At 33.2% G+C, this 14518-nt stretch overlaps 1 protein-coding gene across 1 annotated transcript in view; it reads right to left on the bottom strand.

The window, feature by feature from the left end:
• Positions 1 to 832: 832 nt before the first annotated feature.
• LOC134690160 (uncharacterized) overlaps positions 833 to 14518 on the bottom strand; it is an 85884-nt gene continuing 72198 nt past the window's right edge. The window contains exons 16-17 of the mRNA XM_063550136.1: positions 10801 to 11260; positions 833 to 1343 (exon numbers count right to left, since the gene is read on the bottom strand). Of these exons, the coding sequence (XP_063406206.1) occupies positions 1312 to 1343; positions 10801 to 11260 (492 nt within the window). The 3' untranslated portion in view covers positions 833 to 1311. The remainder of the gene's footprint in view (positions 1344 to 10800; positions 11261 to 14518) is intronic.

Below are 14518 nucleotides of genomic sequence, written 5' to 3'. Positions count from 1 at the left end.
AAATATTAAGACTATATATATTTCCTAATACATATCTTTTTTTTTAATTTGTATTTCATGAATGAAACAAGATGGTGTATATATGTCAACGAAACAGCAATTCAATTACAAAAAATTAGAAAGACATCTGATGGTCAAACCTTTTTTCTGGGATAAACAAATAACAAGACAATATGCTAGTCATCAACTCATGCCAAGTTAAAAAGATATGACTGTGTTCAAGGAAATCTAACATCTACACCTTATTCTCTCTAGGACAAAAAAAAATAAATTCATATATCTTTCTCATTAAAAAACATAGTCATAGAGGACATTGTCCTAAATGCTTTATGTTGTCTCATGTTTCTCACTTTACTAACATCACAAGATTTTTTAAAGACAAAACAATTTGAAATTTTATGACTTGACATTTTATACATCTATCAACAAAGGCAACTATATTTAAATGTACACAAAACGTTCACAGTTTGTATCAACAGATGAAGAATTCACTGGAAAAGTAAAATCTACTGAAACGTTGAATGCAACGTTCACAAAAAGTCTTCTTTAAAAAATTATCCAAAAAAAAACATGTTATAAGCATCCATTTCGTATAAAATGAATTGTGAGCGTGGACTAATGTCAAATTGTTCTAAATATTTGAAAAAATAAAACAAAACATCTGACACTTTATTTTTAAGGATGTAAATTTACGCATGGATGCAATTTGGGTACTACTTATTACCGAATCATGGGTCGTTTCAAACCCATTTTTCTATGATTCAATATAGATTCAAAATTAAATCTATGTAACTATATAGTTAAAGGATACGGCTACAAAATAAACCCAGAATGGAAACTTTTGTCTGTACTATAAAAAAAACCTAGGTGAACAAACTATCAAAATAGGTGCAATTTGGGTACCCTAACGTTATACAAATTGTTAAAACAATATATATATGTTTATAAACAGATATTCATTTTAATGTACGTATTACAATTAATACAGTATTTAGCAATATCAACATTAAAGTCTTTGCCGTATGTGATTACATTTGAAAAAAAAGTATTTATACAATCCAGTATTGATCAAATCTTTAACTTTAGTCCCATTATTTCCATGTGGTCCACCTTTTTCATCTTTCTCATTTCTTTCTTAAGTTTTATGACTATATAGTTTCATTCTAACTTTATAATGCTTCATCAACAGAATAACGTCTCAATTATAGATGATTGCCTTCTATCCAAAAAGGTTTGGTCTTCTGCAAATCTGTTGCTATGGCAGAACAATGTATGTATATTTCCCATGACGTGTATAAATAACTGTTTGATTTAGTGTTCAATTTCAACTTCAATCCTCATTCCTGAAATGAAATAAAATAAATCAGATCTGATTCAATACAAGAATACAATATGTTACTGATTGAACGACTGTGTTACTTAACGTCCAGTAACAATTATTTAATACATGTTAATGGGGCTTCGATGGTCCAGTGGTCTAAATAGTAGAACTAGTAATCATGCCAGAGGTCGTGGGTTTTTCCAGACACTCCGGCTTCCTCCACCAATTAAACCTGACCGCCATGAAATAGTACACTGGTACAATCGTGCTGAAAGTGGTGTAAAATACCAATCCATAAATCATTTTATTAATACATGTTTAGGACGAGAACAAATTAACAAGCAGTTCAATCATAGGTCCACTAGAATTAGACTGAAGATGCATTGGATAACGCATTGTAATAGGCTACTCACAGACCCACCAAAATGTTGTCGCAATTGTTCTTACACAGAACACCGGATTAAGTGTTCCCATGTTGACCGGATATGGTTACAATATATCGTACAATCAACCGGACACCTCATTTTTACTGCCGGTTTCAATAAGACCAAATGTAACCATATGTCTATTCCAGGTCACCTTTTTGTTTGACATTCTACTTTTACAGAATAAAGTTTTTTGCTGGCAGAACCAGTAGAAGATAGAATAAAATGCTCCGCTGGGCACAGCTTGATACCACCACAGAGATCAAACCCTGAACAGTTCGGGCAAGTATGGACACAATATTCTAGCTAGATACAGCTCTGAATTTGGATTGTGATTAAATATTTGACACAGCATAGGTTTCTGACACAGAATGAATGTTGTCTAAGAACTTACAATTTTTTAACTAACCTATTATGGTCCATAATATCCAAAATATAAATACATGGTTAGATTCATCATATCAAAGAATTCCAAGGATTCAATTTTTGATGAAATCAAACAAAGTTTAATTTTGGACCCTTTTGACCTCAATGTGGACCAATTTGATAACGGGGCCCAAAAATCAAAAATCTAAATACATGTTTAGATTCAGCATATCAAAGAACCCCAAGAATTCAATTTTTTAATAAATCAAACTAAGTCATGGCTAACAATTAGGGATGTCAACGAGCACTCGAGTACTGAGTATCGCTCGGTATAGTACCGAGTATGGAATACCAAAATGATACTCGACTAATCGGGAAATTATATATTAATCAAAATTCATCAAAATTAAAATACGTTTTGAGTGCGTATAATTTTGTCTTTTTAAATTCCCTCAAACAACAGAGGCACAAATGTAGGCTATAAACAAGAGGACTTTTTGAAGGCTTACACTTTTAGCTGATCGTGTCTTAGTCATTATCTTACATGTACCTCCTATACATTTGTAGGAATGTGATTGGTTAAAAGCGACCTCGTGGAGACCGTGTTTATTCCATATTAGGTTAGTAGGAGGCGGGGCTTATTTCAATACACGGTTAGTAGTAGATTTACGACTTAGGCACTGTTTGATTATTTAAAAGTATTGAAAGTTCTGTTTAATATTATAATATAATAGATATTAATCGTTTACATTAGTTTTTTAGTGCAGAACAAATGAAGAAGGTTCTTAAAATTGAATACTTGAACACTTTAATACAGAAATAAGAAGATGTGTTATGATAGCAAATAAGACAACTTTAGTCTAAATTCAACAACAAAAAATAGTCGGTAAGATAAATTCGTTAAAATAGTGTGCCAGTGACAGTATTTCCATATGGAATTTACTGACCCTGTATATATCATATTAGGTCACTAACACACTATGTAACTTATATTTACATTTATATTTATATTTAACAAATATTTTTATCGGCAGGACTTTTAGTTACGTTGCAAGGTAAAAAAATCGGCTCGTCCCAGAAAAGGTTGAACAGATTAATATTTCTAAATAAGAACAAATTCGTTGAACCCTGTGTCGAACCCCAGAGAATGGTTAAAACCCTTTTAGTTGATCACTAAATGTGAATCACAAATACGGTTGTTTGAGTTTACAGTTTTCTTAAGATGCTTATTAATTAATTGATTATATTATAATAATTGTCAGTTTACACAATTAGTGCATGTAGTTAATGAGCTATTCGATATGGAATAAAATTCCGGGGACTATTTTCTGGTCCTATGTAATAATATTGAAGTTTTTACGCCAACAAGACAATGAACGACCCACAATAGGTAAAATGCGTATAATTTTGCGTTTACATTTTGTAGATGTTTTTCCGAGCGAGTACTCGAGTATAGCTCGGTATCATCTAACGAGTACTCGATTAGTAAATCTTCACCGAGTTGACATCCCTACTAAAAATAAACAAATCAAAGCACTGTAGGCAGTTAACCAAAAAACCAAGGCAAACATAATTATGAAAACTGTGGCAATAGTAATGTTGCTTCAATTCTTTTTAAAGATTTAAAAGAACAAACATTAAACATTCATATATAATTGTACATTTATGTTCATTTAATGAATTGAATCAAATCATTAAGGCAAATAATTTATATTTTATCAAGGTTTTCAATAGCAACGTATATATCAAATATATTTTTTTTCATGGTCATGAGTCTTGAGTCAGCAGTGGTACACATTCGCAATGATAGCAGTTCTTCTAGTTGATCGTAATTGTGCGTATTAGTTGACTGTAAGTAGTTCAAGTTAACTTTATTACGAGCTTGTAAAAGTATGAATGGACTTGCTTCCCTGGAAAGAAAACTGAGTTTGTGTTCTATAGTACAAAAGACACAAATCAGACAAATGCTTACTACTACAGGGATCAATGGTGAGGTATGACTGACCTGTCCATAGTAAATGTAAATGACTCCCACCTTCACCCCAAGTCAATGATTTCGAAGTTTGGAATACAATGACAGGTGTTAGTTAGGTCTAGCAAAGTGATATGCATATGTGACGCCTATGAGATTGACCTTGTATGTCGTTCAATCTTTTTGAAATGACAAACAGGAATGAATATGGTTTATGAGTTGGTATTTGAATCTTTTACAGGTTCTCAAAACACACACAAGAGGGTTTTGGGTGACCCTAGGGACTACCCCTATTTTTCATTTGATTTTTTTATATTGTCCCATACATGAATATATATGGTTTAGGGGTCTGGATCTCGACCGTTATCAAGTTTTCAAACAGGAGGGGGTGGGGACCCCTACTTCTCATTTGATTTGTTATATTGTCCAATACATGAATATATATGATTGAGGGGTGGGATTCTCATCTGTTTCCAAGTTATCAAACAGGATTAGGTAGGGTGACCCTTAGGACTCTCCCTATATTTCATTTGATTAGTTCTTTTGTCCTATACATGAAACTATATGGTTTAATTTAAAGGTGGGGATCTCGACTGTTTCCAAGTTCTCAAACAACAGGAGGGGTGGGTGACCGCAGGGACTCACCCTATATTTTATTTGATTCGTTATTTAGTCCCATACATGAGTATATATGATTAAGGGGTGAGGATCTTGACTGTTTCCAAGTTCTCAAACAGGAGGGTGCAGTGACCCTAGGGACTCTCCCTATAATTCATTTGATTTGTTATATTGCCCAATACATGAATATATATGGTTTATGGGTGGGGATCTCAACCGTTTTCAAATTCTCAAATAGAAAGGGGTAGAGTGGCCCTACGAACTCCACCTATATTTCATACGATTTGTTATATTGTCCCATACATGAATATATATGGTTTTGGGGTGGGGATCTCGACGGTTTCCAATTTCTCAAACAGAAGGGTTGGGATGACCCACAGGGACTCCTCCTTTATTTCATTTGATTTATTTTATTGTGCCATACATGAATATATATGGTTTAGGGGTGGGGATCTGGACTGTTTCAAAGTTCCCATACAGGAGGGGTCGGGGTGACCCCAGGGACTCCCCCTGTATTTCATTTGATTGGTTATAATGTCCCATAGATGAATAAATATGATTGCGGGGTGGGGATCTCGACTGTTTTCAAGTTCTAAAGCAGGAGGTGGTGGGTGACCATAGGGACTTCACCTATAATGCATTTGATTTGTTATATAGTCCCATACATGAATGTATATGGTTGAGAGGTGGGGATCTCATCCGTTTCAAAGTTATCAAACAGGAGGGGATAGAGTGCCCCAAAGGACTCCACATACATATCATATGATTCGCTTACATTCAGATGTCAAATAATCTAGTTGCACTACTAGTATATGTGTAAAATATGAAACTTCCAGCTATTTTAACTGACCCATCAAAATTGAGAAAAAAAAATACCCATTGAAATTGCAGTAATATGCTTACACTTTAAAAGCATCGAACTTGCTTTACCAACATTTATTACTGATAAAGAAAATGTATACTGTCACTAGGACCATACATATTGTTAGATATACTGTTCCTAGCTGTCACAAAGACTCACATTGTTTTGAATTTTGACATTGAAATTTGTCAAAAGTAATTTTGAGTTTCAGTACAAAATATTTTCTTTTTTTCATTCATTTACATATTTCTTTTGGTTTTCAATTCTTGTGTTTATATTTATTTACCATGCAAACATGTGTTTTGTCATCTGTCTGATTTTTTTAAAAGTTCAAAGATCGCCAATACCCGGAATTACCCATATCCGCTTCCGGAATCGGATCCGATATTGTAATTTTCTTCTCATGTCAGCCATTTTGTTTTCAATGTTGTTTTTGTCAAGTACGATTTTACTCGATTTTACAAATTATTTGTCGGCGATTTTCTTTATAAAGCTAGCAGTTGAACAAAATGAACATCGCTGTCATGAATATTACTGCTAAAAACAAGTTTTGAGATCGGTTATTAGAATACTTTGGCAAAAAGGTTTGCAAAGCTATTTTTTCTTTTCTTCTCTCAATGTCAGGCATGTCGAGAGTAGCTAGTAACCAAGTCGAAAGTCCGACTGCAAAAGTGGAAGGTCGCAGACCTCGGACAACCGCTAATTTAAACCCCTGCCTCCAAATTGAAAAGATATAACAATTTCGTCTTATAATTTAAAATTGCCGCCAACAGCATGAACAGAGGATTTTATTTTAAGACTACTGACGTAGTTGACTACGTATGAACGACAAACAATATTACTACGACTTTTGCCATTTGGGAAATCTAAACTACTTGTCTTTAGAGATTTTCGACGATTAAACATTTCATACATTTGTTCTTTGACAGCTTAGCAAAAATCTCAGAGGAAAATCAACTACATAAAGATTCCTAATGTGCCCTACTTCCTACGTGCAACTTTAAAACTTTTGGATAAATCGACGATCATTTAAGTTTTTCTGATCATATTTTTTGTAATCAAAAATTAAAAGTATGAAAAAACTGTCCAATTAGTTATAAATAACATTACATTCAGCTAGATGATAACAATGGCACATATTTCAGCATTTATTGGGTAGAACACAAATCTAGGGTGCTCACATAAGGCAGCTTAACTGCCTAAAAACCTGAATCAGCAACATTTTACAGTTATATCTAACCAGATGCTCCGCAGGGCGCAGCTTTATACGAACGCAGAGGATGACCCTGAATATGGACACAACATTCAAGCTGGATACAGCTCTGAATTTGGATTGTGATTAAAAAGTTGACACAGCATATGTTTCTAACACACAATGAATGTGGTCTTATGAACTTAAAAAAAATGTTTTGCTTTTGAGCAATTCACCATGCTGTTGAATATTAATCCTCTCAAAAACGAAATATTTAAAGACATTTTCTTTTTAATTTCTGAAATTTAAAATGAGAAAAATTGAACCCCCCTTTCCCTTATTCCAAATATGATCTCAATTCAAATTTCTAGAAGAGTTTGCAACAATAACCATGATAACTACTCATTTAAATACATCATAAAGTATTAAAATATAAAATGTCATACAGTCATGGTTAAGATAAATATAAATTAAAAGTAACTTCTAAAACAAGAATGTGTCCCCAGTACACGAATGCCCCACTTGCACTATCATTTTCCATGTTCAGTGGACCGTGACATTGGGCTAAAAACTCTAATTTGGCATTAAAATTAGAAAGATCATATCATAGGGAACATGTGTACCAAGTTTGAAGTCGATTCAAAAAATTCATCAAAAACTACCTTGACCAAAAACTTTAACCTGAAGCGGGACAGACGGACGGACGAACAGACCAGAAAACATAATGCCCCCTACTATCGTAGGTGGGGCATAAAGATAAATGAGGAATTTGTCCAAAGGGACACAGATAATGCCACCGCTAGCACATACCGATATAAAGGGACATAACTTAAGAACTGTAAAAGTGAAGCTGCCAAAAATTGAAGTTAAACTGAGTTTAGAGGTAATAAGCATTATGTACACATGTTATTAAATTTAGTTGAGATAAACTTAAGTTAAAAGAACAGACACGAACACAATCTTCAATTTTTCCACTTTTAAAGGGGCATAACCCTAGAATGGTAATCAAAGTGCTTGTAATCACTGAATGGTAAAAATTGCTTTAATTTATCAGTTGGTAGTTAAAGTGAATATTGCATTGTATATTGTATATAGCATTGATTTAAATTGATTCAATTGTTATTCTGGACAAAGAAAGATAACTCCAATTTTCAAAGATTTCATAAAGCATTGGTTTTAGGTGATTCAACAACCATTCTAGACAAAGAAAGATAACTCCAATTTATTGTCTTGAAACTACAAAAATGCTTGTTTTTTACCCTTTTTGGCCCTTTATTCCTAGACTGTTTGCCCAATAACCCTTAAAATATATCGCAACCTTCTTCTTATAGAATTAAACATTGTGGTACAATTTCAGAACAATTGAAATACTTATACACAACTAATTGTCTTGACCCTAGATGAATGGTTGTTTTGGGCCCCTTATTTCTAAACCTTAGGTACCATAACCTCAAAAATCAATCCCAAAATTTACTTTTGTGGTTATAACAATGTGTTAAAACTTTATTGATTTCTATTTACTTATACTAAAGTTATTATCTTGAAACCATCGCCATCGGTATTAAAATAGATATGACATCATAGTCATGGCTAAAAATAAACAAAAAAACTATATCAGCAACATTTTATATCAGCAAATTTCCAATGGAGTTTATTATACTAAAGTTATTGGCAAATTTCCAATAGAATTTATTAATACTAAAGTTATTGGCAAATTTCCAATATACATAATTTAAAACCAGTGTAGCTGAGATATACAAATGAGTTTGAATTACAACCCCAATCAATTTTCAACCATAAAAGCCCATTTAAATACATCATAAAAGTTAAAAAAAAAAAAAAATACATCATAAGGCTATTAAAACAGAAAATGACATCATAGTCATGGCTAAAAATAAACAAAAAACATTCATCAGCAACATTTTATATTGGCAAATTTCCAATGGAGTTTATTATACTAAAGTTATTGGCAAGTTTCCAATAGAATTTATTAACACTAAAGTTATTGGCAAAATTCCAATATACATAATTTAAAAGCAGTGTAGGTGAGATATTCAAATGAGTTTGAATTACCAAACTTACACTGCTTCTGAATTATGTTTTGTACTTAAGCCTTCCCTTTGTGGTATATCCTTGCACAAGTTATTGTCCTGAAACTAGAAAAAATGATTAGTTTTTTGACCCTTATTCCTTAACATTTTGGGCAATTACCCCCAAACTCAGTTCAAGCTTTCCCTTTGTGGTATGGAACCTTGTAGTACAATTTCAGAAAGATCCATACACTTACACACACGTTATTGTGATGAAACTAGAAAAATGCTTGTTTTTTGCAACTTTTTTGGCCCCTTATTCCTTAACTGTTGGAACCATAACCCACATAATCAATCCCAACCTTCATTTTGTTGTGTTGCACCTTAAAGTAAAATTTCCTAGAGATCCATTTACTTAAACTAAAGTTATTGTGCGAAAACCAATGTGTCTTCGGAAGACACAACGATGTCATACCAATATATATAAAATGACTGAATAAAGAGTCAACGATAAATCTTACGGGGCGATGGATCATATAAACATGATGCAGTACACTACATAATATAATATATAACAAGTCTAAAAGAATACAACATCACCAAAAACACAATAAAACGAACAATATGTTAATATATTGTTCGTTTTATTGTGTTTTTGGTGATGTTGTATTCTTTTAGACTTGTTATATATATATATATATATATATAAGTACGTCTGAGTCAGTGACAACCCTACAACAGATGTATCCATCGGATCGCCATCAATGATGGTGATACATGGCTGTGTACATAATGTATATACAACTCGTCTAAACATCAACCCAACAATGTTAGATCTGTAAATTTGCTTTCGCAAATTTTAGGTTCTTCCCTCGCCGGGATTCGAACCCATGCTACTGTGATATTGTGACACCAAATCGCCTGCACTGCAGCCGTCCCGTTAGACCACACGACCACCTGGGCCCTCAAAAAAAGAGCTTTCGGTGGCCATATGTTACCTTTCCACGTCAGTTTTAATCTAGCGGCGTACTACAGTACATGATATATAAGGCATGAAGATGTTATTGTTACAGATCAGCTAAATTATCTATAGTAAAGGATCCTACAAATTAATGTCAGATACAGTCACAGAAAATAATTATATTCATAAGTACGTCTGAGTCAGTGACAACCCTACAACAGATGTATCCATCGGGTTGATGTTTAGACGAGTTGTAAATACATTATGTACACAGCCATGTATCACCATCAATGATGGCGATCCGATGGATACATCTGTTGTAGGGTTGTCACTGACTCAGACGTACTTATGAATATAATTATTTTCTGTGACTGTATCTGACATTAATTTGTGGGATCCTTTACTATAGATAATTTAGCTGATCTGTAACAATAACATCTTCATGCCTTATATATCATGTACTGTAGTACGCCGCTAGATTAAAACTGACGTGGAAAGGTAACATATGGCCACCGAAGGTCTTTTTTTGAGAGCCCAGGTGGTCGTGTGGTCTAGCGGGACGGCTGCAGTGCAGGCGATTTGGTGTCACGATATCACAGTAGCATGGGTTCGAATCCCGGCGAGGGAAGAACCAAAAATTTGCGAAAGCAAATTTACAGATCAAACATTGTTGGGTTGATGTTTAGACGAGTTGTATACCCGGTATATATATATATATATATATATATATATATTGAGTTACTTAGTTATTGTCTTCATTTGTTTTTGTTATATGTCACAAACTGTAAAGTTTATATGGCAATAAAACTTTGAATTGAATTGAAAAAATAGACGACTGCAAACATTTTTTGCGGTCGTATAATGACTACTTGTTTCAGACCAAGGAACGCGTTTCCCAAAACATGGTCTCAGTGAACAGGCATAATTAAAATTTAATAAATAGTTAAATTTGCATACACTCATACTATAAAATAGTAATGGACATTACACATTACAAGAAAAACACAATAACCGTTAACGGCTCAGAAATCAAACACTTTAAAGTATATTTACCCAATACATGTATATCATTTTCAATTGATTTAACTTCCTCTGCAGAAATAGTTTTAGCCAAAATGTCATTCAGCGCATCTGTATACAGCCTTGTTGGTGTGTTATGGAGATCAAATCGTTTTAAAAGGTCGCTTAATATATTACATAATTCAATAAAACGTTTGTCTTCAAGTTTAAATATGCGAGAGTGTTGTAGTTCGTTTCTTGTTAGTCTGATGCGCTCAATATCATCTCCAATAGCTATGTCTGTATTCTGAATAGTTTGCCATGTCCCGCCCCATAAATTACTTGGAATGTGTTTATTTAGTTTCCTGTGCTCACTGTACAAGTGAGTTATATCACAATCGCTTCTTGGACGTAGATTTGGTTTGTCTGGTTTTAAGAGGTCATATGAAGCATCAGCCAGAATATTCAGCACGATCATTCCCATCTTTGTAAAATTGATTTCCTCTTTGGTGAACTGAAAATAAGTAAAAAGTAAGGAACTGTGATGTAAAATATGAAAAATTTGTAAGGGTTCCGCGGAACCCAGTGTCTCGCCTATTTTTGCTGTAAATCACAGACTCAACAACAATGAGGAAAAAAATCAATAAAAATATTCCTCTTGTTACTATTGTATGATTGTAAGAAAATCTAAGTCCATTTAAAAGTAAATTACAGAAAAAACTGAGTATTTTTTTAGTTCTGGACACAATTTAATGATCATAAATTAGCTTCTGTCCATGTTTGGTACAAACACAGGATAGTTTAAGAAAGTTATTAAAATTTTAAAATTTTCAACCACAGAGTGAATGTAATAGTTCCCCGCAGATAAACTAAGTCCATTTAAAAGTAAAATATAGAAAAAATGGATTTATTTGTTTACAAAACTTACTTCTGGATACTATCTTATGATCATAAACAAGCTTCTGTCCAACTTTGGTACAAACCCAGGATAGTTTAAGAAAGTTATTAAAATTCTAAAAACTTTAACCACAGAGTGATTGTTTTGTTTCCCCGCAGAAAAAACTAAGTCCATTTATAGTATAATACGAAAAAATAGAATTTTATTTTTACAAAATTTAGAACAGTATCCTTCAAAACATACTGATTGAATTTGATGAATAAGTTTTTTTTCGTTCTACACTGCACAATTTACAAATATAGTGGTTTATTGACTTGATGACAATTTACAGTGAAGCTGTTTGTGTTTCGTTCCTGAAAAAAAAGTATAACAGAGTACCGAACTCGAAGGTAAATTAAAATGGAGGCTCTGAAGAGCCTGTGTCGCTCACCTTGGTCTACAAATGTATATGCATATCATACAAAGGACACTGTCCAAAAGACATTATGACAAAAATCTATATTATTTTGCTCTAGTATTACTGATCTTTAAGTCTGTTTGGTTTCTCGCTGTATTCTTTAGTTTTGCTCAAAACACAAAAGATGGTAAACAAGCTTATTTATGGGCAATCATAGTGACACTTTACTAACTAAATCGGCAACATTTGACTTTTTAAGAGATCATGACTTGCTGGTAATTTTTGTTATTTAAAGTAAAATTCCCCTACAGAAAAAAAGTTGAAGGCCAGTTGATGGCCATGTGGCGGACAGTTGAGGGCTAGCTGTTTTAAGCAAAATAGTTGAGGGCTAGGTGTTGAGCATCTTAGCTCAACTCAAACCTGGCGAAGCACTATTATGTTGGCTATATGTCGCTCAACTGGCCCTCAACTGAAGCTGGCCATTAAGTTGAGGAAAAGTTGAGCAATTGATCTTTAGTTTCCATATAGGTGAGCAAAAGTTGAGCATTCAGACTTTGAAATTTTTGTAGTTGAGGAAAAGTTGAGCGTTCAGACTTTGATTTTTTGTTATAGTTGAGGAAAAGTTGAGCAATTAGAAATATGACCTGGTGATATAAATGTTATGTGCCATCTGTCTGGGCAGGAAGTATTACTATAAATGTACACAATGTTTAAGGCAAAATTAAGGGAAGCACATGTTTTTATACATTTTTCTGTATTTTAACTTAACTAAATCTTTGACATAAAGATAAAAAACAAACAGTATTTCTTTTATTATAAGATATATCAAATATGCAAGATTTAGGTAATTAACAGTTATTATTTGGGGCAATTCTCAAAGTGATCACACTGTCACAATACCCAAAAGAACCTCAAACATTTAAAATTTGAACTGGGTTTGAGCATGCACATGGCAAGCAAAGATGTTTTCTAGCTATCATGAATAAAATATGAATTTTACAATGAATGTAGATAAAAAAAGTTAAAAATAACTGTATTGACATTGAAACGTGCAGTGTATTCTTCTGATGACATGACTCTTGGATTTAGGAAGATTGGTGTTTTAAAACACATATTTCTGGAAACATCTTTTGCAAAGTATATTGGATTAGATTTGATTTCCACCATTTTGAATAAGTGTATAATTATGCTCTTTTAGTTCAAAATAGTGATATTTAAAGTGTTTTCTTTATAAACTTTAAAGAGTGAAGAAAAAATTGAGACAATATTTTTATGCATTAATTTATATATTGTCAAAATGTGTAAGACAGGAGACATATTTATTTCATTATTAAGACAATTTGTTTAAGAAAGTATTACTAATAAAATAAGAATATTCTAATATAATGAATTTGGTAAAAAACTAGAGATCAATTCTTATTTGCTAGATAAATTCTAAAAAGCAAGGATAAAGCATTTATGTAGTCTGTTGTGTGTTGAGATCTTTCAGCAGTATTTTGGCTATGAAAATACACAATTTAAATTTATTTTTTCTACAATGTGTAGTAACATCAGTTTGCAATTACCACATAATGCTCAACTTTTAAAGACCTAGCCCTCAACTTTTAATGACCTGGCCCTCATCTTTTGGCCACCTAGCCCTCAACTTTTAATGACCTGGTCCTCAACTGTTGGCCAGGTAGCCCTCAACTCTAATTGCTCAACTGTTGGACACCTAGCCCTCAACTCTAATTGCTCAACTGTTGGACACCTAGCCTTCAACTATGATATTTTCTCAACGTTGCTCTACTAATTTGCATAAAGTTGAGCATTGATAGTTGAGAGCTACCTAATTTGCATGGCAAAAATCCAGCTAGCGCTCAACTGGCCCTCAACTATTTGCTCAACTGATGGCAAGCTAGCCCTCAACTGGCCCTCAACTGTTAGCTCAACTGGCGGCCAGTTGAGCAATGCAGTTGATCTAGTGATCATTTTTTCTGTTTGGGTTGAGAATGGAAATGGGGAATGTGTCAAAGGGACAATAACCTGACCACAGAGCAGACAACAGCCAAAGGCCACCAATGGGTCTTCAATGTAGCGAGAAACTACCGCTCCGGAGGTGTTCTTCAGCGGGCCCCTAAATTATTTAAAGTGTTTATTTTTCTATTATAATTCAATTCTCATAAGGCATAAAGAAAAATAAATGCTTCTCTCTAAATATCAAAGTTTTCATGATAATATTCAAAAGATTACAAAACTTAACAAAATAAAATAGAAGATTTACTATAAAGGGCAATAACTCTGTATGGGGTCAATTGAAAATTACTTTTTTGTAGATATTACTGTGCTAAACAATTGTGTTGTTATAGTTTTATCTCTATTATAAAAGGCAAGAACATAAAAGAAAACTGCCTTAAAATTATCAATTCAGGGACAGCAACCCAACATTGCAGAGCAAATAGATATTTACATGAAGAGGTTTCAGAGATTTAAGCCAA

Source organism: Mytilus trossulus, chromosome 11 (assembly GCF_036588685.1).
Source record: "Mytilus trossulus isolate FHL-02 chromosome 11, PNRI_Mtr1.1.1.hap1, whole genome shotgun sequence".
In the NCBI taxonomy this organism is placed as follows: domain Eukaryota; kingdom Metazoa; phylum Mollusca; class Bivalvia; order Mytilida; family Mytilidae; genus Mytilus; species Mytilus trossulus.
The sequence above is the reverse complement of the archived record's forward strand: the minus strand, read 5'-3'. Positions and strand labels throughout refer to the sequence as shown.